This window comes from Taudactylus pleione, unplaced genomic scaffold (assembly GCF_031769625.1).
Source record: "Taudactylus pleione unplaced genomic scaffold, aTauple2 ptg000202l, whole genome shotgun sequence".
In the NCBI taxonomy this organism is placed as follows: Eukaryota; Metazoa; Chordata; class Amphibia; order Anura; family Myobatrachidae; genus Taudactylus; species Taudactylus pleione.
In genome coordinates this window covers 11357429-11385182 of record NW_028284604.1, presented here as the reverse complement: position 1 = coordinate 11385182, position 27754 = coordinate 11357429, and the positions used below count along the sequence as shown (strand labels likewise).

General features: G+C 42.0%; 1 protein-coding gene across 1 annotated transcript; it reads left to right on the top strand.

The window, feature by feature from the left end:
• CDO1 (cysteine dioxygenase type 1) lies at positions 1–27754 on the top strand. Its single transcript, XM_088477702.1, has 5 exons — positions 1–371; positions 15633–15710; positions 17783–17940; positions 21742–21911; positions 27311–27754. The coding sequence occupies exons 1-5, from the start codon at positions 202–204 to the stop codon at positions 27338–27340; spliced, it is 606 nt and encodes a 201-aa protein (XP_088333828.1). The 5' UTR covers positions 1–201; the 3' UTR covers positions 27341–27754.

The following is a 27754-nucleotide window of genomic DNA, read 5'->3' as shown; positions in this document are numbered from 1 at the left end:
TCCTTATAAGAACATTATTAGAGAGAAGGAGAACTTTCTGCAAACACTGGTCTTCTCATTCTTGACACCCCTAGGAAACTTGGTACATCCCTCTGCAAGTTGGAGAGCATAAATAGTGAAGAAAGGCTGGGAATGTGCACAGTTGTTTGTGTGACTCATCTGCTACTGTCCTAGGCAGTGTTGTTCGGACCAGCGTGTAACATGGAACACACAGAAGTCCTGAAGCCACAGACATTGGATGAGCTGATCCAGATCCTGCATGAGATATTTTCCAGTGATAAACTTAATGTAGAGGAAGTCCAGAACATCGTGGAGTCCTATGAAAGTAATCCAGTGGAATGGCTGAAATATGCTAAATTTGACCCATACAGGTATTGCAAATGAGTGACCATTTCTAGTATTTATAATAGCTGCCGTTATGTAAATGGAACAGTTTTGTGTAACTATGCAGATATTACCAGGATTCACACTATTAATGTGACATATGGAAGTAATAACTGGGAGCTTGACTTTGTAAAGGTGACTTTTTTTTTTTTTATTCGTGCATATGCTTCTTAAAGAATGTATCATTTATTGCAAGAAACAATATGTAACTTTACATCCAACTGTAAAGCACAACAGAATATGCTGGTGCTGTTTCAGTATGTGTGAATTATAAATTATCTGTTGATGTGAATTGTTGATGCCAGCCACGTCTTGAGTAAGTTGGCACAGTATATAGTCTGGTAGTTTACTGGAAGTTAGGTGACTTTCTGTAACTGGGGAATACATGGATATTCCTGGAGAACATCCTTCCCCTGGATGTGATTTGAAAACAAGAACATACCTGGCAAACATGGCTTATGCTAGGAGAGATTGCATGATGTATTGCCAGCAGAGAGTGATGATATGGTGTGTATGCATGAACAGATGTAATGTAGTACATTTTAGAGGTACAGTATATTGTATATCTTTTCTAATTTATTATATATATTTTTTTTTTTTTACAAAGGGGATGTGATACATTGTCAGAATTTTTACTGAGGTTACAATGTACAACATTTTAATTATCTTGCACCTGTAGAATCAAGTACCTAACTCACGAGTTATTAATAGTGCTAAACCTATCTTATTTCTTTTACATGATCCACCAAGCAAAGCCTGAAACAGTGGGAAGTATATACTTCTACATGCCACGCAGATCGTATTGATTTCTAGACTTCTCTCTGGGAGTGGAGAGGGTGTGTATGTGAGAGCCAATCGCATATCCTGCATATTGACACAACTGCTGGCTCTAACCAGAGAAGCCTCCCAGCAATGTGTGGCTGCAGTGCACAAGTCTGCTTATCCAGCTCTATTCTGATCACCCCATTGTCACGACTTGCCAGTCCTTCTGTTCTGCAGCATGTTACATTTCCTAAATGTACTTCTACATAAATTAACCCAGTGGCAAACTCAGGATATATGACAGGGGAGATAGATAGAGATATATATATCTCTCTATTTCTCTAGCGGAACTCCGTGTCTGATGAAAAGGTTTAGTTTAATCCAACGGCGTTTCGTGCGGGTGCCCGTTATCAAGGATACATACAGTGTAAAGCACAATGCCTATATATACCCCCCAGGATTACTAATTAGATCAAGGTTCCTACTCATCTGTGCAGCGCAGCTGTCTAATTGCTCCCGGTGATGCACCTCATGATCTCAAGGGCGCATCCTCGTGATGTCAATCAGGTGACCACGATCCCGATCTCCCCTCTGTTGCCTTGGCAAACTATAAAGAAAAACATAACATCACTTTTAATCTTAAATACAAATGACACAACACATGATATACATAAAATTTCAACACGTTATTGCTTTATAAGCACAGCACTGCCTACTTGGTAGCTCACTGCTCGATCCTATAAGCATATTTTAACCTATTTAGAGGTAAGTAGACCTTAACTAGTATAGAAGTAAGGATCTTTTTATATATTGTTGTTTTAGAGGTAGCAATGGAGGCCTAATGTCTCATTTGGTCCTCTCGGGGCTAGAGTGCCCAGCTTAAAAATCCATCTCGTTTCGGCTTTTAATAATGCCTTACTTCTATTGCTCTGTCTTACATTATATGGTCACTTATTCTTGACCTCAGATCAGCTGCTCCATGTTTAGTGGCCAAAAACCGTTTGGCTACTGGTTGCTCACTGCTACTTGTGTACAATGCCGCTCTGATGGCAGATCTATGGAGCGCCTTCCCCTCCTTAAATTGCATCTCTGTCTTGCCCACGTAATGCAAGACAGGCAGTACACCGCGTGAGAAGTACTACAGGTCACAGGATGCCTGATGGTATATTTGGCTCCTGTATAAGGGTGATGGAAAGTATCACCTACCAGCACTCCCCTGCACGTGATTCATCCCAGACACCGAAAGTAACCCTTTCTTTGACTTGTTGGGGTCTGTTGGCGGTTTTTTAGTTTTTCTACATCTAATTTCACCAGACGGTCTTTCAAATTATGGCCTCTCATATAGCTTGGGAGTAAGTGCGTGTTAAGTAACTCTGGTAATTAATTGTAAGAATTCACTATTAGCCATAACTTTTTAGCTATCTTTGTTGTGGTGGTACTATTGGTCTTATATCTATTGACCCCGAGATCACCCTAGATTGTTCAACAATATTCAATTTAGGCTCTAATAGGGAGTCCCTGGACATCTGCATAACTCTATCCTTGGTCAGCAACAACTCTGACTTTTGGTACCCCTATTAATGAATTTAGTGACCATCTTGTCCATCTCCTTTTCCAGTAGTTCAGGGTTGCTGGTGATCCTACGTACCCTTAGAAACTGGGAATGTGGTAAGCCATGGCGTAATGGTTGGGGATGGAAACTAGTGCTATGGAGAATGGTATTCCTTTTGGTTTCTTTGGTGTAAATAGATGTATGTAAAGTCCCATCTATTACATTGATATTAACATCAAAGAAGTGTACTTCTTCCTCTGAGATGGTAAAAGTAAATTGGACTTCATTTTCAGTGGCATTGCGGTTATTCAGGAACTGTTGTAGTTCCATTTTGGTACCTGACCCAGAGCCATAACTAGACTTTTGGTGCCCTTTCATTTTTCATAGGGACATAATGCACCCAAAAAAGGGCCATGGCTTCATGGGAAAGGTCCAGGGAAGAGATAGGGGAGGCCAGGGGATGCTGGGGATGAAATGAGAGGAAGCTACAAGCAAGAATGTTAATAAACAGAAATTTGATAGGCCCAAACAGCGCCCCCTGACCTGTGGTGCCCTGTGCCAAGGCACTGGCCGCACTACCCTAGCTACGGCCCTGACCTGACCAGAATATTAGTAGGTCGTCTATAAACCTAAGATACAGGAGAAGATGTTGGGAAAACCTGGGTGACAAAAGGAACTTCTTTTGTTCAACCCTGTGCATGTAAGCTTTGGCATACGATGGCGACATTGGACCCCATTGCACACCCAGCTAGTTGTAGGTAAAAGCTATTGTCATATAGGAAGTGACTCCTTTCTTGGATCAATTGCAACAATTTAAGGATCAAGTATATGGGTGGAACCTTATATGATGCATTATCCCTTAATAGATATTCTACCGCAGCTACACCCTCTCTGTGTGGGATGCAGGTGTACAAACTTGTAACATCTGCACTACAGAGCAAGGTGTCAGGGGGGACCCTATTAAGCTCACTTAGTTTGGTTAACAAATATGAAGTGTCCTTCAAGTAGGACGGTATATTCTGTACACTTGCGTTTAAGGTATCCATCAAGGTAAACTGAAATCGACTGATAGTGACCCCTTGGCTGAAATAATCGGCCTACCAGGGGGGGTCTATCAGCCTTTTGTGGACCTTCGGTACAGTATAAAATAGAGGTGTTACTGGGTGATCTACCGTTAATGTCTACGATGTCAGCCGTGATATCTCCTTCTATGGCTGCCTTTAAGATGTGATCTAATTTGCTTTTAAACTGTTTGGTGGGGTCCCTCGATAATTTCTCATATACTTTTGGATCTGATAGCTGTCTCAAACACTGTCGATCATATGCTTCAATATTTTGAGCGACCACTGAACCACACCTATCATGAGGCGTATCAGCGGGAGCAGTCGGATTGCCGCGCTGCACAGGTGAGTAGGATCCCTTGAACTAATTAGTAATCCTGGGGGAGTATATAGAGGCATTGTGCTTTACACTGTATGTATCCTTGATAACGGCACCCGCCCGAAATGCCGTTGGATTAAATGAAAACTTTTCATCAGACACTGAGTGCCGCCAGTTTTTTATTTTTATTTATTTTTTTTATTCTATGCATTGGAGCAGCTTTGCTCCTAGGAGGGCACCAGCGCGATTACTCACTGATTATATTCAGTGAGTGCCGGGATGTTGCCAGGTGTGTGTGTAACCAGCCCGGATCCACACAAGAGCAATGTCATCTCGCCACAGCCCCCTGCATGTCACTACAGTCCCCTGCATCTCTCCATAACCACCTACTTCTCACTCCTGCCCCCTGCATCTCACAAGTGTCACCATAACTCCAACTGCTACTGCCTGCAGCTGGCTGGGGCCCGGTCACTGGGAAGGGCAGGATAATCATGGATGAATGATTTGTATTGCAGATACCATAAACTTTATCAGCACCATGTCCCTGGGGCATCTGTGCATATTTCCACAGCCTTCATGTGTACTCCTTCCCAGCTGCCAAACATGGTGATGAGCAATGTCCTCTTTGCACAATGTACCCTATATTTTCTGGGCTTCCTGTTAAGCTTCCTTGCCGTGGTGCCCCTGTCCAAGAACAGTATTGACTTCCATGGGAAGTGCCTCCTGTTCACTGAGGGCATGTGGCTGAGTGGGTGTGGCTTGAGTCCGCCTACAGGTTCAGTGTAGGGATGGACACCGAAATCCGATGGTTACTAACCATCATTGTTTTTGTACTGATAGTACCATTTTATTGTGATGACCCAAAGCTTACCACCATCCAATGGAAATCATTTGATGGTGGGGTGTTTTTTTATTTATTTTTTTATTCCTGATAGCTATATCTCCCCTGGCTCCCTCCAGGGTACTGTCTGGATCAGGGCATCTTCTTCAGTGGTCTCTCTCTGTCATGGCCTGGTTATGTTTCCTGTGCTGCTGGGTCACTTGCCACGCCTGCTGCGCTGTGATCCAGTCTCATGGGAAGGTGCCAGCATCCTTTTGTCCATTCTGGATGCATAGGCTTCAGTTTTCTCGGCCTACTAGGCCGTAATCCACAGTGGAGCCTAGCCTGGAGTACTGCTGTGACAGGTCCTGACCCCCTGACCACTGTCCATCCAATCCTATGCCATACTGAGCATCCCTGACCCACCTGATTCTGCTTAGCCTCTTGCCCCTAACCCAGGGGTAGAAGTTTCATCCACTGGCTCTAGCAAATTGCCAGTGCAATGTCTAACACAGTTGCCACTTTGGCAGGTATTTCTGAGCCTTAGGGGTATATTTACTAAAGTGAGCTTTTTTAGAAATGGAGATGTTGCCCATAGCAACCAATCAGATTCTACTTAACATTTAACTAGCACCTTCTAGAAGATAATAGCTAGAACCTGGTTGCTATGGGCAACCTCTCCAATTCTATAAACTCTGACTTTAATAAGTTTACCTCTTAGGGCCGTATTCAATTTAGAGCGAAAAGCTGTTTTCGCCAGTATTTATTTATTTTTTAGATATTTTTGCCTGAAAATTGAATCTTTTTATATTCAATTCCAGTCCGCTTTCACCTAAGCGAAAAGTCAATGCACTGAAATAGACTATACTTTTCCTCCACAGAATGGAATGAGAAACAAAAGTGCAAAATCTATATTTTGGGAAACCACCCAGAACCCTTGGTACCACCCCCCCTTTCCAAAAGAAAAATTCACCCTAAAAAAAGGGTTAAAAAAAACCTCCCATAACACCCCAAAAACGCCTTAGACATTTGGGGCGAAAATTTGTTTTCGTCATGCAAGGCCTTCCAGGATGTTCATCTTCAACATCCTCATTACTGTTACAAATTTTTTTTGTGCCACTCAAACACACGTGCACATTACTGTAAGCCTTTGTTGGCATACAGAAAGATTCGGTGTGTGTTTTAATACGTTTCACACCCGGACTCGGCACCATGGCATTAGGCCCAAACCACTCGCAGAAAAATATCGACAAAATGACGTGATTCAAATGGATTAGTTTTATAATAGCCCATGCCATGTTCCCGGAGACTTCTCTACTGCACTGCAGTCTACACATGCACAAGTCTCTGGAAAATGGCCACCATGCAATATTCCCGGTTATTTCTGTTGCTGCGGCAGTGCTGATGTTGGACTCTGAAGAGGTGAGTATAATTATGAGTGTGGGGTGTGCATTGTGGGACCCCCTGGACCCAGGGGCCCATGTCTGAAGATGCGAATAAAAAAACAATTGCTAGTAGCCATGATATATGGTGTCTGTCAGTATACAGCAGTAATGCATACATTGAACGCCTGTCAGCTGTTTAAATTTTACTGCTGACCAAGCGGGGCATTTCTGGAGAGGAGGGGGCCCATGTGCAGTCTCCGACACTGGCCCCCTCCTCTCTGGCCGGCAGTGCACTGAGCTGTGCGCGGCCAGCGCCGCAGTTATAGACTCTGGGCACTAGAGTGTGCCCAGAGTCTACAGAGTATGCGCAGGTCACCGGGAAAATGGTGGCGGCCATTTTCCCTGTACTGCGCAAACGACAGGACATTTTCCAGTCATTTTTATAGCGCCGTACCCCCTGCTCTGACGTGTGAGTCCGGAGAGGTAAGTAATACTATGGGGGTGCGGGGCCCGTGTACCCCCGCACACCCTACACCCATTGTAGATATGCCCCTGTGACCTAAGCCTTCAGACGCTGGAAATTATCTGCACAAGTACCTTTTAGGGCTAAACTATAGGAGATTACTCAACAAGGATGACTCATTTTGTAATTGTTTTATGTTCTACACAATTATTATATTTTTTTTGTTTTCCCCCCCCTCAAATCTCTTTGTAGTGCAAACTGCTTAAGTGGAGCAAAACCACAGTTGGGACAGCTCACATGGGCTTCTGCCAATTAATGTCCTTTATAAAGTTTAATGGAATGAAAAATTGATCCTTCATTCTGGAGATTTAAACAGGAAATACTAGTTGCTATAGAATTTCATCTGATGATTCCTTCTGCATAACAACATGCTTTTTCTGAATTGTAGTCTTGGCTTCTGCTGTGAATCAGAAAAGCTAAACATAAAAGAAAAATTAATATATTTACCAGTCAAATCTTAACCTGGCTATTAATGCCACCTCATGAAAATCTTTCACTGTATAAAATGTATTTTTACGTATAAGCTGGTCCAGCTATTGTACTGTATAATGCATGGAAGGCACATACTCCTTTGTCAGCTGGACCTGCATGGTTGTCTTATACTGGTATAACATCACTAAAATAAAAATGTGGCTTTTTTTTTTTTTTTTTTTTAAATCTCCACAAACATATGAGCATGTGCTTTACAGGTGACTATTATGCCCTTGACTTTGTACTGAACACAAGTTGTGATACTGGCCAAAGCCTGTTTAAATAAGGTTTCACAAAGTATTGACAAATAAATGGTGTTAGTAGGATTTTACTTTTAGGTTATGTACAGAGGACACTGGCAGATAACTCTAGTTAATAATTGGTTAAGAAATGTCTGAACTTGATATAGGGGCCCATTTATCAAAGGGAATTTGAGGTAAATTCCCAGAAAACACCTGTTTTCGGGGATTTACCTCAAATACTAAGTACCCCCCGGATGTATGAAGAAGGAACCCCACCATTGCCGCTGGCAGCCGCCTCCCTCATAGGTTTCTATGGGGGATGCGATGCTGCCAAATGTATCAATATCAGGAATGCGAAGCATTCCCGATATTGGCACCAGCAGCTAACGCCATCTGAAGATAGCGTTAGCCGCTGTAGCCCATGGGGACTTACCGCATGTCAGCGGGCGGAGGGATCTCCCAGATCCCTCTGCCGGCAATGGGCGCCGCTCATGTGCAGTCCGCGGGACTGCGCATGCACAGCAGCCTCCGGCCACATCGCAGGAACGGGCTCCTTTCGGAGCCAGTCACCCTGCATGTGCCGGATCATACATTCGGCCGCTATGATCGCATTTTGCAGTGTGATCATGGGCGGTACTGCATGTCCTGATCGCATTGCAAAATGTGATCATTAATAAATGGGGCCCCTATAGAGAGAGCGCTTTTTCTTGCTCTTTCTTTCTCATGTGACGTAAGTGGGAGGTGCTGGCTACAAAACATAAAAAATAACAATTGCTTCTTAGTAAGGAAAAACTTACCTGATCTCGTATGAGGGTAAATGCAAGACCTGCATTGTTAAAAGCTAAAGTAATGTGGTACTGTACAATACTCTTTTCCTCCTGTGTCACAGGTAGACACCAGCTTATCTACTCCATCATAGAAACTAATTGCTAAATCCATCCAGTTTCTACTGTTATCAGCAAGAAGTTAACCCTGTCTGGGCAGCTATAAAAATATTGATGATATCCCATATACTGGCAGGAGCATGCTCAATGTGTTGCTGGTAATCTGATATTGAGCAGTAGGAAAACTGCCAGCATATGGGCGCTGAGGGTTCGTCCACTTGGGTTTAGGAAAATGGCTAGAACTAAATGAACTAAATGAAAACAAAACCGTACTTTAAATGTTAGTGGTTCTCCATTTGCATTGCTCTTACTAGTGCATTAATGAATAATAAATATGGCGTGTCGTGTTGTCCAAATTTAACGTTTACTATTTTATAATGCGATGTTGGGAGTCACCCAATTGATTTTGTCCTATTTTTGTTGTAACTTTCATGCATATATTAATGTGCTAAGAAAAGGTAGGGTGTGAACAATCCCTAAAAGATTGACTCCCAATATCTTTAACTCCCATAAAAGACATTTTGGTGCATTGTGCGAGAAAGTTCATTGGTGCACCCAGCGCCGTCCTGTGTTGCCGCTCCTTCCCTCCTCCGCTTCCTCCCCCTGAGCTTAAATATGGACTATAGCGCTAGGAGGGAGGTGGGCGTTTACTGTGCCCTCCGGAAACAGTAGTGATCCGGGCGAAGGACCGGCTTGCCCGTGCCTGGAGCCGCTACTGGTGCCCCCCACCGCACCCCCCACAATGGAAAGGGTGAAAATGTGACTGGAGTGCCGCAGTATTTTCTTCAAATATATATATATATATATATATATATATATATATATATATATATAATATTTTTTTATTTTTTTTGCCCCTGAATAAAATCATCATTCAGCAGCACAGGAGTTGTAAATGGCTGGGGTAGGTTGCTGGGTTTGCCACTGCTCTTGAAATTGCCTCCCTAGTCTCTGTCTGGACCGGACCTCACCTGACAGGTCCTCATTCAGTCCAGTGCCCACAGACTCTGCCGGCGCCGATACACACAGCGCCGCACCACGACGCTCCTTGCCAACCAGCCCCACCACAAAGCAGCCAGCATCTCCTAACTGAACTCTGGGAGCCTTGGGCGTGGAGACATCTTGACTGGACATCTCTCCTGTCCCAATAGGTTGACTGGACATCAGAAGGAGGCAGAGACGCTGCGGCTATCTGCCTCCTCTGTGCTGGGTGGACTTGCAGCAGCGGCTGCCCGGCGCCAGAGTAAAAGAGAGAAATACTATGACACATGATGGTGGGCGGCCGGTGTTCCTCCCTCAGCAATGTTGCGCTCTGTGTGGAGGCACCACCCTAGCTACGGCCCTGTCCAGGAATGTTCAAATGATGTACATTGCATCTAAACTGGGTAACACCGTGGTTAGCTTTGCTGCCTCACAGCCTTGAGATTAAGTTTTATCAGTGCCAGCTCTGGGGAATTTATATGCTGTTTACATGGGTTTCCCAAAATTACAAAACACACTGTTATACTAATTGGCTCCTGACAAAAATGTACCTTTGTGTGATAGAGCATTTGGGGGAGATGTATCAAACCATATATTTACTTAAGTGCTGATTTTTAGAAGTGGCGATGTTGCCCATAGCAACCAATTAGATTCTAGCTATTATCTTCTAGAAGGCGCTAGATAAATAAGTAGAATCTGTTGGTGCTATGGGCAACATCTCCACTTGTAAAAACCAGCACTTCAAGAAATATACCCGAGAGAGAAATAAAGTGGAGATGGCAACCAATCAGCTTCTGTCATTTAATAAACTGTGCTAGATAAATGATAGCTAGAAGTTGATTAGTTTCTATCATTTGCAACCTCCTTTTTTTTTTTTGAAGTTTTGATACACCTAGCTTTTACACAGCAAGTTTCGATAATTCAAGCCATACTTTCCTACTCTCCCGGAATGGTAGAGCCCTGCCCCCTGCTTCACAATGCAAATAATCGCGGCATTGCAGGGGACAAGGCCATGATGACGTGTTCGCACACAACGACCCCTACTGCACCCACCCGTCTGCAACCTGCTGGAGGGGGCAGCCAGAAAGTCGTTGTGTGATTCAAGGATTGATGTGATGGTAGTAATCAATCATACTTTCCTACCCTCCCGGAATGGCCGGGAGGCTCCCAAAAATCAAGTGGCGCTCCTGGTGGACAAGTCTCCGGGGGCTGAGGCCACGACCGTTCATTTCCCCCAGAGAAGTGGGCAACACAGGTGGGGGATAAGGCAATTCTCGTAGAATAGCATCTTTATGGCTCTGCCTCCCACTCCACAATGCCAGTAATCTTGGCATTGCACGGGGGATGGGGCTACAATGATGTGATTGTGTCATCACGCACCAGACCGCCATTCTCAGAGCCCTGCCTTCCTCCGCCCCCAAAACCACCCACCTCTGCTGAGCTTAGTCACCCAAAAGGTTGGCAAGTATGCTACTATTATGGATTAAAATCAAATCCATAGACACCCGTTATGAGACGTTCTCAGTGTGAATTATGAAAACAACCTTCCTAGTTAACTACTTTTGTTCAGTACTTTTGAATATTAGAAAATGTATATAGTTTATTACATAGGGTCACCAGCTAGTGTGGTTTCTGGTGTTAATCTTTCAAATCAAATCTATTATAATTTTAGATTAGGCTCCGATTTTATGTCATGACCTAATTGTTGCAGTGGCGCACATCAAACCCAACGTGACGTGCACATGCTGCACTGACGGGAGAAGAGAACTGGGAACGGGGTAGTAAGTATAATGAGGGGGAGGGGCGACTCAGGTGAGGCGGCAGATGCTGGGTCCATTCACTTACTAGTTTAACATATATCACAAATTTATAGAAGTGCAAAGCGCCTCTTAAAAAGAAAAAAAAAAGTGAGTCAATAAATCTATAATACAGGCTTGTTATAATAATAATATTGGTATGTCATTAGAATAGTGTCACTTTCTCCTTTTTGTGGTGCTTGAAATAGTAAGGGGCAAAGATCAGCACTGCCCCAAGACGTTTAGCCCACGTATGATATAGACTGCTAGATGTATGTTCTCACCCTTACTCCCCATTGGCATAAACTGTCAGAGCTGTAGGGACATCACTGTTAGATAATTTATAAACTTGTCAATCTCAAGTCGTGTGTGTGTGTGTGTTTTTATATTAAAAAAAACGTATTTAATGTGGTTTTAGCTGAAGTTGTTTTGCACCGTGTAGTGTACAAAGAAAACATCCTGGTATGCTGGCATGTCTATATGCCAAAACACTGTCGCATGCATGGATTTCCTTAAATAAACCTTTAGTTTCAAACTGAAATAAACCATTGCATCACCTTTTTTGTATACTGTTCCTGCTATTTCCTAACAATTATTTCAGTCTCAAAGTAGAATTCTGTGTAAATGTCCCCAGTCTTAAGGCCCCCATACATCAGAGATTGATTGCAGCAATTGTTCAATTTGCAATCGATTGAAAAAGGGGAAGATTTTTATACACAATCGATTGTGGCAATTCTGCAATCCTATTCCGATTAAAAAAGGGAAAGATTGTGTATAAAAATCGATTGCAAATTGCACGATTGCTGCAATCAATCTCTGATGTATGGGGGCCTTAAGTTCTTTTCATTTTGACATTCTATTGGCAGTTATTTTGGTATAGAATACAGCTGGTGGGACGTTTTTCTGTTGAATTTAGACAACAATGAATCACTGCCTGCAGGATATAAGTTTCCCTTTAAACCTCCTGCTCTGTACATTGGCTTGCTATACTTTCTATGGTTTGTGTTTTTGAAGAAAACTTAACTGAGGTGATGAAATGCAGCTTATTGCAGTGTAAGTTATTTATGTTACTTTGTATTGAGTATATTTCATATATTCTACAAACAGTGGAGGCAGCCAGTATTTTGGCCTGAGACACTATGTATATGAATGCAGGAGCTACTGACTTCACTGCTATGCAGTGAAATGGGCAACATGTTCCTCCCCTCCAGCTGGAAGCCTTGATATAAATTGCCAGGCAATTCCAGACATTGGCTGATGGGATATTATCACCACTGGGAGCCACAGGCTGCTAACCTCTCATTACACAACCCCAGGCTGCTAACTTGCAAAGTTGGACGTAGTGCAACATTTTCATCAAGATGAGCATTCAGAAGTAATTTACTAATTAGTGGTAGTTACTTTCACCCCAACTCCCCCCCCCTTCCCCACCACAGACCCTTAAATGTGTAACACAACCATGTCTCTCGAGTCCCTACTAGAAACTTTTTATATGTGCATTTGACTAGGTTACAGTTCAAATTGTTCTTAGTCTTTACCTCCAGCTACTCTGCAATCATCATCATTTTGCTAATCTGGTCATCGGAATGGTTGCACCTCAGACACACAGTGAAGGACATATAAGGTATTTCCTTCATATGGACTGTAAATCTACAGTGCTCGCAGCTCTCCCACAAATTGTACAGATAATGTGTATATATAAACATTTTGGTCCCCTCTGGGTTTTTTTGAAAGTCTGTTAACCATTGCACAAACCGTCCCAGGCACCATTTGAGGAGAGTAAAAGGATGCTGGAGGGTTTGCTTGATGATAACTAGTTAAGCGCTAGTTACTGGTCAACATGGTTTTGTGAGCACTTAACGGACACACTCTGATTTGATACTTAAGACCTTTGAAAAATAACTGCATGGAATGTTAATTAAAATAATATCTTTGACTCCATAGGTTTTACCATGAGTTATTTTATTAAACCCAAACTTGCGTTTTCAAATGATTTGTGCTGCACATAAACAGTGGTAGATGACTGTAAACCTTGCCCATGTTTAAAGTAATTCCATGTACAGTGCATTTCATAAGAACGAATGCATTATGCCATCAGTTCTGCATGGTGGTTCATCGCCATCCTTGTTCTTACCCTTTTGCATTGCACTCACTCAATTATCTAACAATCAGTTGGATGGATTTTTTTTTTTTTTCACCTAAAATAAGTATATCTAGGCATCTTCCTGTGTGCTATTTATATCTGTAAGTCTGGCTTTATGTATGGGCGACCCACCGACTGCCAGTACACTGGCTGCAGGGACAACCGACCCTGACCTAAAGACTGTCTGGGCAAATTTTCAATGTTTTGAGGTAAGGCCAGACCTATATCTAGCAGCCGATTGGTAACTGTGTATAGTTTACAATCAGCCGATGGGATTTTCTACTTTCCTTTTTTGATGCTCACTACAAGAAGAACTTAAAGCCAATCCTCAGGCTGATCTGGTCCCTATCTGGGCAAGCCATGCATTGTATTAAACAGAATATCTTCCGTTCTTGGGTTCCCCTTATTTCATTACCTTTTTTTTTAAAGTACTTTTTTGGCCATCGAGCTTTACCAATGAGGTCTAGAAGGCAGGATGCACACAGGAATGTGACAGAGGACTCATTATTTTAAACTGGGCCTAATCCCTGGTTTCCACTAAATTCATAGCACTATGGATGATTTTATAGTCGTATGTCTTGTAATCTGTATGGTAGTAGATTGCCCGGCTGATCTCTGTAGATGTATGCACATCACTCTTTTTGGGCTGGTTTTAATTCTCTGTACCTGATATACTCCTAATATTTATGGGATGTTGTTATGATGCAATGAATGGGTTGCCGGCTGTTGAAATCCTGGCATCAGCTTCCCGACCCGGGACTAAACATAGGCGCCTAAATACTAACGCCAGTTTAGAAACCAGTGCCAGAAACCCGACAGCCGGCATCCCGAATGTAAGTATAGCTGGGCCGGGTTAGGTGTTGGCTGTGGGGGGGCGGTTAGGTTTAGGCACCACAGGGTGGGTTAGGGTTAGGCTACGGGGGGTGGGGGGTGGAGGTTGGGATTAGGCTATGGATAGCAGGGGTTAGGTGCAGGCACCAATAGGGGAGGGTTGGGGTGTGGGGTGAAGAGGGTTAGAGGCAGAAGGGGGGGGGTTAGGATACTTGCGTACCCCTGTCGGGATGCCGCTGTCAGTATTTTGAACCCATACTTACTGTGCAACTAAAATACAATAGAATTGTAAGGGGTGGTGTGTTTTTTTTTTTTTTTTTTTTTTTAAATGAGTTTTTAGAAGTGGAGATGTTGCCCATAGCAACCAATCAGATTATACTTAACATTTAACTAGCACCTTCTAGAATAGGGGTGGGCAATAAGCTGCCCCCGAGATGTTTTAAAATTACACATCCCAGCATGCCTTGCCACAGTTTTGCTATTTGGCCATGCTAAAAATGCTGCAATGCATGCTGGAATTTTTAGTTCAACAGCTGGAGGGCAGTTTATTGCCCACCCCTATTCTAGAAGATAATAGTTAGAATCTGGTTGCGATGGGCAACATCTCCACTTCTAAAAAATCACTTAAGTAAATATACCCCTAAAAATTACTCTAGGCTAATGTTTCTGTCCAATTATATAGATACATTTGCATTTGAAATTGCAATTGTGCTCTTTGTGTGGGGTAAGTAGTTCCTGCAGTGATTAAGGAAGTGGCTTTATATTTGGGTATCTAAAGATGGACACCAATTGGTAGACCGGCAATAGGGTGACATGTTCAAAAGGTTGTGTATGAAGATCAACTGGTACAAAAGGTCGACATTGGAATGGTCGACACAAAAATGGCCAACGCATGATTTAGTTTTCTAACCCTAATCTTCACCCTAACCGTTTGAGTAAGACCCTAATCTTCTTTCCTAATGCCTAACCCTCTGGTAAGACCCTGACCCTTCCAATATCGACCTTTTGACCATGCCGACCTTATATCTGTATATCTTCATCCATGTCGACCTTTTGTATGTCGACATATTGCCTGTCTGCCAGCTGGTTTCTACCTAGACAATGAAAGGTCGACAATGTCTATCTATTGACTGCCAGCCTTATATTTAAAGTATTGTAAAGACAGAATGTTGTATAGACTTCTCTGACAGGGTACAGAAGATCCATTTTAGGTTCCTGCTGAGCAGGTAACATAAGCACACACTGACAATTGCTGCATGGGGTGTAGGAGAGTTAACAAATACATGCAAGTCGCCCACTATGTACAATATTTGGCCGTCTTTTTTTTTTTTTTTTTCAATGCTAATAATAAAAAATAATGTAAATGAGACCAATAAATATATGTAGCTTATGTGGTGCTCACTTCAGTTAATGTACAGTAGACTCTATATGCTTTCTTGCATCTGATGAAATTCTTAATTTTTTTTTTTTTTTTAAAGATACACCCGGAACCTGGTAGATGAAGGAAATGGAAGGTTTAATCTTATGATTCTCTGCTGGGGTGAAGGACATGGCAGGTAAAAACAAGACTTTTGGAATATGGTTACTCATTGAAATACCAGCAACTTTTAGTACAAGAATTTTGTGGTGGTTTCTTTTTTTGTTTGTTTTTGTATTGTATTGAGACTCCCACCTGCGGCTTTGCAAATCCAAGCATCTACGTACAAAGATGCAGCATCATTTGCAGATAATTCCATTTCTGAGTAACCCTATGGCTACGTTAGAACTGAGACACTGGGGACCCTTCCTTCTTCCTTTTTTTTTTTTTTTTTTTAATTGCGTCCAGAATCGCAGACACAGGCTGTGACACACCCTAATGTGTTTTTAGCCACCACTCCCTGTTACCTCCCCAAAGGTTCCCTGACTTGCACTCGCACTACGAGTAAAAGTCGCTGCGGGCACCTACGGTAATGTACTTTGATGCATACGAAGTGCCACTTACATGCATGCGCAGTTTACTGATAACTGTGTAAATATCTGAATGGCAAATAACAAACTAAAGATTATACTGCGAGTAATAGCCAGGAAGTTGTGGCAAGTCCATACATTTTAGTGATTTAGCTGTGAGACTTTAATCTTGTGACTAAATGGACAAAATATCGGCACTTGCCTCAACTCACAGGCTGTTACATTCACCTATAGGGCAGAATGTAACAAGTGACTGAATTAAAAGTCCCTGTTATCTTGGTTTACTGGCCTTTGCATTGCTTTAAATCTTTGTAGTTCCTGTTAAACTGCTTGCTACTTTTCATTTGTTTTCTGTTTGCAGCTGATCATTTTCAGTATGCTTTATAATGATTGCCTGTACTTGTTTGAGCTGTCACATACTTATCCCTTATCTTAAACAGTATTGTAATTGTGTGAATTCCTTCCAGTATATAAATGTTTTATGGCCATTTCTTTATTCCAGTAGTAACTGTTTCCTGCTGTGTGCCTTTCATGGATTACTTGCAATAACTGTAGTAAAACATTTTGTAATTCATGCCTATTCAAAATCATTGAAAGTAATACAAACAAAAAAAACACTCCAGTCTTAAAAGGATGCTTAAACAGAATTTCCCTTCCCTTTCCTTTCCTTTCTTTTTTCCTTTCCTTTTTCTTTTTTCCTTTCCTTTTTCTTTTTTCCTTTCCTTTTTCTTTTTTCCTTTCCTTTTTCTTTTTTCCTTTTTCTTTTTTCCTTTCCTTTTTCTTTTTTCCTTTCTTTTTTTCCTTTTTTCCTTTTTTCCTTTCCTTTCCTTTCCTTTCTTTTTTCCCTCATGGGTGAATAAGGAGGACAACATGGCCAATGGCAGGAGTCTCAGCTGCAGTCAGTGAAATCCAGGGCTGGCACTTGGGGCGTTCGACCATGCAGTCGAACAGTGGCACCATCCCATAGAGGGCGCACCTCTCCCAACCATCCAGATTTTAGCAGGAAAGTCCCGTTTTTTGTGCCCTGTCCCGCTGTTTCACCCGCGGACCAAAAGTGGGCGGTCGGGAGGATGGGGACCCTGGTCAGTGCCGGACTCTGGAGAAGCAGAATGGATGCAGCATGCATTCGCGCTGCATCCATTCAGTGCAGGGAGAGGGCTGGGGGCAGCCCTGCTACTGACAGAGTGCTGGGCTCACCCCCAGCCTGACGTTAAACGGGAGGCATGCCATACGGACACTGCCCCAAATGTAAATTAGGGGATTTGACCTATGGCAGTGGTTCTCAAACTCTGTCCTCAGGACCCCACACAGGTCACATTTTCCAGGTCACCTAGCAGGTGCACAGGTGTATACATTACTCACTGACACATTTTAAAAGATCCACAGGTACACCATAGATTTCACTTGTGATTCTGTGAGGAGATCTGGAAAATGTGCACTGTTTGGGGTCCTGAGGACCGAGTTTGAGAACCTGTGACCTATGGTAATTAGGACACGCCCCTTTTCGGTAAAGCTTTCTAAAGATTATTACGGCAATGCATCTTATTCGCTATACCCGGCTTGAGGTGTCATTTACTTGTTAATGTTTGCTCATATAATATAACTGACCACTTATTTAGATTCTAATGTATTATATACCTGACTGAGCTGGCTCATTTCATCCATCCCCTCCCCCATGCAGCAGTATCCATGATCACACAAATTCGCACTGCTTCCTGAAGATACTCCAGGGCAACCTGAAAGAGACACAGTATGAGTGGCCACAGAAGAAGACAAATGGTACTATGATTAAAAAATCGGAAGGCGTTCTCAAGCTGAACCAATGTGCCTATATCAATGGTAATTATTTCTCTATATCCCTTTTTTAATAGGGAAACTTTATAAAAAAAAATTATAACATGATACACTATACTCTGCTTTAACAAAAGTAGCCACGTTGTTCATGGTATCAGCCTTTCTAAAGGTGCCTATCCGCTAGACTATTAAATTGAACGATAACTATTTGCAAACATTTATGAACGATTACGTTAAGTAAAATGACTAAAACAACCCAGTGATGCACGCTCTCGCTGGTCGTTTAGACATCTATCATCGGGCAAACATGCTGGACAACCTGACGATAACGTCAGGTTCAGCATGTTTGCAGATGATTGATGTGCCTACACTGAATGACTGCTCGTTCAGTGTAGGCACATCAGACTGACAAACGACTGCACGATTACAATGTCATAATCGTGCAGTCTTTTGCCTGTCTTCTAGTGGATGGGCACCTTTAGTAGTGAGACTTCTACTACTGTTACGGCCTGATGCAGAGTTGGAAGTAATTTGGGTATATATTGTTCCAAAAGAAGCATACATCTGGAGATGCCACTGTGTATGCATCCCGTGCGATTTGTCGTCATCAGTGCGCACTTATGCCAAATATTAGGTACAAAAGATGTGCATGGAAAGAGGCATATTCACGCTTATGTCCAATTCTGTATAACCAGCGGTTTCGTCATCCCTTTCTCATTGAACTTTGCCTTGGAGAATACTCCATTAAAACCCAATTACACCTCCTCAGTCATTCCTGTGGATCAGATGGAAATGTGCACAACTCAGCATTGCCCGTAGTTGCGTGCGCTCCATACCGGAGCATACGCAGGCTGACTTATGGTCAACTGCGCATCAACCACCGAGTGTAAATATCCTCTGGAGTATTGTGTGTTTCCACATTGGAGGGGAAATGGTTATGCAACAGTTGTTGCTGTGTTATCTGACAGTTGCTGGGCTAGTTTATCTAGAGCTAATCTAAGGCCTGAACTACAATAGTTTATCTATTATTGCTGTAGCTCGCTTGGCTTGCCTTCTGAAAAGTTTATGATCTTGCTGTGACTATACTGTTTCTTAATCGATAATATTTATATCCAAGGGCTTATGTTCAAGGTAAGACAATTTGTTTATATAGTCATCCCTACGTGATCTGTTCTGTGCACAAATAACCCTCCCTTTGTACAGACCAATCACTGATTAAGCCAGTAATGACTCTAATCTCAAATGTTTTGTTTAATTGTGCTAAGTACCAGGGATAACCATTCTAAACCTAGTTTTTCTGTATAAGAAACAATAACAACAGCGCAATACAATGTGCAGACACTACCAAGGAGAAATAATAACCCGTGTGAGACTATTTAATAATGCTAAATATTTATTACTATTACAAAGAACTTTTTCCAACTCCATGAAGGTCCTAATCACAGGTATGCAATCTTCCAAGTCACCATTCCCTTTTCTATGGACTGTATGCTGTACATGGAACTGGCAAGTAAACCATTTTGGTGCCCCCTGTAGTGAAGATACACACACACACACACACACACACACACCTTAAGCCCCACTCCTGCGTCCACTGCTTTCCGGTCCGCCTGGGTCCTCTGAACTATGGGAGAGACCTCATGATGCCTCTCTACCATAGTGCACTACACACTGCGGAAGCTGGCTCTGGGAGAGAGCCAGCCGGGCGCCCGCTGGTAACAAAATCTCAGTGGGCGCTTTGCAAATGGATCCTATCAGCGGGCCTTGGGGAACCACTCCACAGTTCTCCGGTCGGCGGGCACGGTTTGAAGACTCCTCATATAGAGGAACATTATTTCCAGAGACATTTCTAATACTCCTTATAAAGCCTCTCAGTTCTTTGTACAATACTTGCAGTCTGTCTCCCGGAACTGCTGGGAGGGTCCCGAATATCGGGGAGGGGGGTGGGGGGGTGCGGGGGTTTGGATGTGCAGAAAATAGTCTCTGCCCCATCCTCCTCTTTACAATGTCTGTAATCTCTGCATTGTCTAGCGAGGGGTAGGGCCCAGATGATGTCGCCACTCCCCCAGCACTGCCCACTTCAACTGCTCCATGACCCCCACAGTGTCGACCTGGCTGCTCCCTTCTGGAAGGGGCAGCCCAAAGGTCGGTAAGGACTCTTAGTACAAAATGACCCCTAAATGACCTGATTTTAGAATTTACATCGTAATCTATTTGTTTTTTATATTCCATACTATATTCTCATACAAGTTATTTTCATTCTTTTTCTTTAGTAAATACTTTTTTTTTTTTTTTTTTTATGCCATACACTCTACCATGTGGCAGTGCAACACCTGGATAGTGCATTTAGGACTGTTCTTAGTTTAGCAGATGCCGCAGAACGTTCTCCCCTAACCCCTCCGCAGAAGGACTAGATTTTTATGTGCCTGTGTGGCAAAGGCCAAGAGTTGGCCTCTACTTTGATGGGACTCCTTTTCAGTGGCAGCTCAAGGGGTGGGGCTGCAGCGCAGTCCAAAATTCAAATGGGGGAGCTACTTCAACTGCCAGTGAGTCCCAGCCATCTACGTTTGGCAGTGTTTTGGGTGGCAGTTGGTGTGGCTCCCCTTTTTGCTCATTTTGCTGTCTCTGTTATTGGGAACAGCTGGATTGTGATGTTTAAAAAAAAAAAAAAAAAAAAAAAAAAAAATTAAATTTAAAGCTGTAATTAAGGTAGTGGTATTACAATACTAGGTGCAGGAATTTTAACTATTCTCATTATTTCTAATGTCCTGCATATTCCCTTCTTGCGAGGACAAATGGGCACATATGAACTGTGTTGCAGTAAAGCTGCTGCTAAACGGTGAATTTGTTTGGTTACATTCTGATGCTGGCTTCCTCCACTGTAGATAATGGTGCCAAATGCCACATTTTGTTCTGCTGTACATTATCTGCATTATTATTGATCTGCATTGCCCAAGACTGTGCACAATTCATTCTACAAGATTACAATGAAACCCTATCCCCCAAAATCAAACGCCACATTACTCCATGACTGACTGGTCCAAACCATAAATATTTGCACTGATACTTTGCTGACATTTTTTACATAACAGCTGGAATCTATAGTCTGTCTGCTTAACAATATTCTAGAATGTGGTGGTGGTTATTTTGTAATTAAAGTCCTCAATGTGTACAGTGTCTGCTGTATGAAAACTGGTCTCTGGACTACACAATATAATTGTAGGTCATTACCAAGGTACTAGAGTGGAAATAAACCCCCTTTTGCTTAGTAGTAGTATAGTCCCTTCTCTTCACTTTACACCAACACGCAATCACTACTTGGTTAATATGAAAGGTTCTAGATTGTATGGGCATAACCCATCTACGAGTACCAATGGCCACTATGTCTCTTCTACAGAAGACTGAAAGCCCAAGAAGCAATTCAATATCAGGGTGCTAATGCGCCCTAGGCTGGCCTCAACAACCCCTCCCCATATGACTTCACCACTGCAAGGCAGCGATGTATATGCCCCCTCAGCCTTGCACCCAGAATGGCAGCATCACTAGCACACCCCTAATTATGGCCCTGCCAAGAAGCATAACCTGTCCATATATTTTGTACAATTACACTTTCCTTTTCATTCAAGCAAGATTTCATTTGCTGAGCGGTCAGCGTGGATTCGTTGTCATATAGTTATCACTAATTTGCATAATACATTAAATAGGCATTATGTATAAGTCTTGTCCAGTTCTTGGATGTGTTTCATGTTAATAGATTTGAGATATTTTGTTTACAATCTAACAAGTAGCTTATAAATTGGTACATTGTGCACACTTAATCAGTTTACATGTATTTCATCCTGTTAGATTCTATTGGTCTTCACCGAGTGGAGAACCCAAGTCACACAGAGACCGCTGTGAGCCTACACTTGTACAGCCCTCCATTTGACCAATGCAATACCTTTGACCAACGAACAGGGCACAAAAATACAGTTAAAATGACATTTTGGAGCAAATTTGGTGAAAGAACTTCCCTGGTGAGTGTACAACTATAATGAATATCCAATATATGGTCAGCCAGTATATACAGCTATATTTTGGTACATTTCCTCATGGTGTATTGTCTGTAATTACTTTGTACCCCTTAGACTTATCTAACCACAGACTATTGTCTTGCATGTACACAGACTAAGCAAAGCTGATTGAACCGATTACATGTTAGCAGGACCGTCTTTTAATAAAGAATCAGGGCGTCTTTTTTTCTTTTCTTTTCTTTTTTTTTTAATGGAGTGACCTCCCGGCCGCTCACATTGCTGTGGGTTGCCACCCACAGCTAATGCGAGCGGCTAGGATGATGGTCGCAATGGTCAAGACCGTCGCGACGAGACCCTTGTGGTAGGGTCTCGTGGCCGCAAGCCCCATAGAGCTTTCGGCCCAAACAGAGCCGAAAGCTCTCCCACTGACATCACATGGGAACGCCTCCGTCTGGGCAGCCACACCCCCCGGCCCGCCCACCAAAGGGGGGCGTGCTGTCACTCAACATCAACAGCACGCCCCCTTTGGTGCGAGACCTGGAGCGATGGATTGCCTGTCGCTATCTGGGTCTCGCGCATGCGTACGACTGAATCAGGCCCAGGGTTCCAAACCGGATCAGACCTGGAATTTAGCCAGCGCCGACCCAGGATATTCCCGAGTCGGCGCTGTTCACTCCAACACCGGGTCACTGCAGACTCTGCTGCGAAGTGGATGCTTTCAGATGACGTCATCTCAAAGGGCCACTGAAGCCGGCCAATCAGCCGAGTGATCTGCAGATGATGGATGTTCTTCCACGCAGGTGGGGGGGTGGGTCCGCAGTGCCAACTGCCCGTACACGCCTGCTGATGGACAGATATGTCTGCAGAATCTGATGAAATTCAGTGTAGATCCATTCCCCTGCATCTGTGCAATGAGTGCCTTAGCAAGGTAGGTATAAGATTCACATGAAAAGATTAATTGTGAAGTGTGTATGTATATAAAGGGTTAATCCCCAGGGTGTTGCTTCTCAGTGTGTGTGCAGAGCACAGCGGACTGAGTGAGCGGTCCTGGGAATTCCCTATTAAACTGAATAATTTGTCGGAATGCTCTCTCGATGAGTGACCAGCAGAGACTGACACTAGTCCTGGGTATATCGTGGCAGCCAATGAAATTGCAGGTTGTGTGTGTGTGATATATACACACTGCAGAACCTCCTGACCATGGCTTGCTGAGGATGAGTGATGTAGTGTTTCCAACCACCCCACGAGGCTGGAATCCATTATGTAAAAAAAAAAAAAAAAAAATGGTCCATATTTACACCTCTGGACCTAATTTCCAGAGACCTGGATCATTTACGTATGGACAAGAGTGAAAACTCCACATTAAGGATAACTTAAGCCAAAGGGAAAGATCTGCCCTGAAGGAATTTAAAGACTGGACGGATGTAATAAATCCCTCAGACAAGGGGGGCAATGTGGTCATTTGAAGACCAATGCCTTCTGGAGGCACAAAGACAATTGGGGGATACAATGTGTTACCAACTCTTAATGTTTAACCCCACAAATAATTGATGCAGTGAGATACTTTCTCAGTACAGAAGGGATGAACAAATTCCACGAGTTCATATTGGAGATGCTTGAGTTCATCCTTCAGGTATTTTTACCTTTTGACAGATTCTACCTGCAGATCCGAGGAACAGCGATGGGCGCGGTTTGTGTGCCAACCTGTTCCTCGGATGGTGGGAGACTGAATTCATCTTCAAGGAAGAGAATGAGAAATTCACCAATAGCTTAGTCACATGGCTACGCTACATAGATGAGATTTTTATGATATTGCAAGACTCGGAGGAAGCGTTCCATCAATTCATCACAATCTTGAATGACAACAAGTTAAACTTTGAGATTGACTTACACCCTGAGCAAAATAACAGCTAAATTTCCTTGACCTCAAACTCATTATTGATAAACAAGGTAACATCACAACCGAGCTTTACAGAAAAGAAACAGCGACAAATAGTGTACTGCACCATGACCGCTCCCACTTTCCATCAACTGTCAGAAACATACCAAAAGGAGAATTCATGTGTTTAAGACAAAACTGTTCTGAAGATATTTATGCAACAAAAAGTGAAGAACCCACTCAAAGACTCCACAAAAGAGGGTATAGCAGAGAATCCATTAACAATGCTAGATTCCTGGTCTCCAAAATGGAGAGCAGATCTTATCTTTCCTGCTCACCATAAAAACCCAAATTCCAGTAAAATTAGCTTTGTAGGGGACTTCTGCAGACAGTGCAAAATGCTACAGAATGTAATCCAAAGACATTGGCACATTCTTCTTATGGATGAAGACCTCAAGAAAGCATTAGAAACAAAACCTGCCTTTGGCTGGTGCAGATCTACCAACTTGAGACACTCTCTTACATAAAGCCATTTCAATAAAAAATCCCTGAAAGACCACTAAAATCAAGGGGACATATTTGTGTGGCAGCTGCAAAGCCTGCAAATATATTATAAAGAAAAATATGGCAAAGCCTTTGAAATTAGGCAATTTATCAATTGCAATGCGATGGGGGTAATATACTGCCTTCAGTGCCCCTGTAAATTAAGATACGTAGGGATGACCTCCCGAACTTGAAACACAGCATTTTGGAGCACATTGACAATGTAAGAAATGCGATGACCGACACGCACACTTCTTGAAGGCACACAAAGAATCCCCCTCAAGATCTGAAAGCATTTGCATTGGAGCATATTAGACTCTGTATCAGAGGAGGTGACATGAACAAAACGTTATTACAAAGAGAGAGCCAATGGATCTTCAGATTAAATAGTCACTCCCTATGGACTTAATGAAGGGAACAATTAGCGTATTTCTGTAGGTTCACTTCCCCCTTACTTCGATACTTGTAAATGTAGAGTTGTCTTACCATAGACACTAAAAATATATAATATATATATATCTCTAAAAGGCTGCGGCACTCGGAGACTGGTTATAAAGCAAATATATTGAGCGGTGTCACGTAATCAAAAAGCCAACGTTTCGGAGTGCTAAGCCCCTTACTTCAAATTATTAATCCCCTTATCCTCTATCACTTATTCTGTCCTCCAGACAATTCAATTAATTATATAATAATTTATTATACTTGTATCTGTTTATAAAAAAAAAAATATTTTAATCATCAAAATATTACCACTATCAACTTATTTTTTTATACATATATTGTCCTTTATCAATGCATGTGTATGCGCGCATGTATGCATGGGTGGGTGTGTATTTATTTATATAATATAATATATATTTTTTCATATAAAAACCACTTTCTCAAATCGTATCCCACACATAAACTTATGAATTAACACTCCATTTTATTCATCACAATGTACTTTCATACTCTCTCTCCCTTGTCCTATTCATACTTCACGACTGATTTCACTATCAAAACTTCCCCTTTTTCTCCTCCCTTTTCCCACACACTGGGGACAAACCAGTATAGTATTGCGATCACTCAATCACTATAACCTGTGTCTCTCTTCACACATATGATTGTCACGCCTAGTAGATATATTTTTCTCCATAATCATCATTGCTGTTACTTTTACTATCTCCTATTATTATTTTTAGAATTGTTTTTATTATTTTGTCTTTTATTTAATTTCATTTATTAAAACACTTTTTTTTTTTTTTTTTCACATTTACTTCCCCACACATAATAAATGTTTTAATCACCCAATTATTAATCACATTACCATCTATCGCTTCCACACACCAGTCATTTATTTCAGAGATCAATAAGATCTTTATCATCTAGTTACCTCATTACACATAACTATATGCATAATATATATTTACACACGTTTGTTACTACTGTGTTTCTAAACTATTCTTTACTGCAGCATTCTAACTGCAGAAAAGAGGAACAGCCTCTTTCTGTTTAGATATGTTAATTACCCACGTATTTATCCTGATGGCACAGGATAAGCCAACACTGATTGGCCTCTACAGATGTCCATCACATCAAATGTTTTCTATTGGACAGACCTATGATCCTTGTTGATTGGCTCTACAATATGCCAATCATCCTTGCTGCATTTTCATTGGCCGCCGCCGGGAAATACCCGGCACTAGCGTCAGTCTCTGCAGGCCACCCATCGAGAGAGCCTCCCGGTGAAACACGCGTCTGGGCAACTTCAGGGAACCCCTATTGGCTGACCACCACGAGCAGCAACTTCCCAGAATGAAATACCTGTGATTCAGGATGAGTGCAGAGCGCACCCTTTCTCTGTCCCTGTGCTGTCTCTCACATCATGGCATAGTGGGGATAACCCTCTGCACGGATGTCCCTTCTTACGGCACTTATTCAGTGTAATAGGGAATTCCCAGGGGCGCTCACTCAGTCCACTGTGCTATGCACACACACTGTGAGAAGCCGCACCCTGGGGATTAATTAATAAATAAAAATATATTGTGTGTATGTATGTGTATATATCTCTAGTAATCTTTTCATGTGAATCTTATACCTACCTTGCTAAGGCACTCTTATTGCACAGACGCAGGGGAATGTATCTGCTCTGAATTTCATCAGATTCACCCCCCCTAGTGCTCTGTCCCACAGCAGATGTACGACACCCTGCAGCAGCCATTTCTGCCATACATCAGTGGAGAGACTTTCTCTCTGATTATTTTCTTTATCAGTGGCAAGAACTTTAAATAGACCATAAAATTACAGTGATTACTTACTTTGAAATGTTGGATATTGTATAAAAACTGCCCCCCAAAAAATGTGTCAGTACAACTGTAAAAAGTATATACGTTCAGGAGGATACCTGTGATAATTGATAAACACTATAAATGTGTGTTTTTTTTTTTTTTAACCTCTATAACCACCATGGCATTGCTGCTCATATTGGTTATTCTGAGATATACCAATTGATTTGATCAGGTGGTCACTGACAGTATAAGCAAAGGGCATTTGTTCCCTGATAAATAAAAATTCTTCTAATAATATTTGTGCCTTCTCTCTGACTATGGTGTCATGATTACTATGTCTGGATTAGATATACATTGATCTCCTTTATCAAGTCAGCCAGTCAGTTTTTTACTAATTGGGCCTAATTTTAGCCAGACTAAATGTTTTGTTCTATGTTTTGTGTACAGATGTCTTTTGATATAAAGTGTGGAATTTATTATTATTTATTTAATTTTTTTAGTAGCAAACTAATAAAATGAATTTTTTAACTTTAATTGAGTAGGTCGAGTGTCCCATAGAAAGAGTCCTCCTCTTCCTCTTCCTCTTCCTCTTCCTCCTCTTCCTCGCACACACAATCCAAGTATATTGCTGTATTAGTTGGCTTCTATTACATTTCATACTACATCATAATGCATTGTGGTTACTTGCTCTTACATATTTTCTCCTTTTACAGGCAATGGCACAATCGCTGGAAAACAACTAACTGTGTCTAGAACATATTACTGGAAACCACATACACAAAACACACTTCAGGAAGTTCTTTTGACCAAACTGTACATAAACCCTCCATAGGAATTGCACGATTGGTAGTTTTGGAAAACTTACTATGGCTATTTAACCAATTTCATCTCCGGGTTAAAACCTGAAATAGATAAATGTTTTTGGAAGGGGGGGGGGGGGTTCTGTATAATTGTGAATGTCCTCAGCTTCAGCATAGAAATTTATTTTTTAACACCTTTAAATGATTTTACTTTTCTGTTAAAACAACCAAGATTTGTATGTATAGGTTTTTAATGCTCTTGTAACAAATGTACATTTTTGATTTCTATATTTTTAGAAAAAAAGTTATGTGAATTTGGAATCTTCATCAGGAGCAATAAAGATCAAATTCATGATT

Excerpts from the sequence above, each read along its gene's own strand:
- CDO1 (XM_088477702.1), top strand. The coding sequence starts at position 202 with ATGGAACACACAGAAGTCCTGAAGCCACAGACATTGGATGAGCTGATC. Across the intron at positions 372-15,632 it reads GCTAAATTTGACCCATACAG|ATACACCCGGAACCTGGTAG; the intron begins GTATTGCAAATG and ends TTTTTTTTAAAG. Across the intron at positions 17,941-21,741 it reads CCAATGTGCCTATATCAATG|ATTCTATTGGTCTTCACCGA; the intron begins GTAATTATTTCT and ends TCATCCTGTTAG.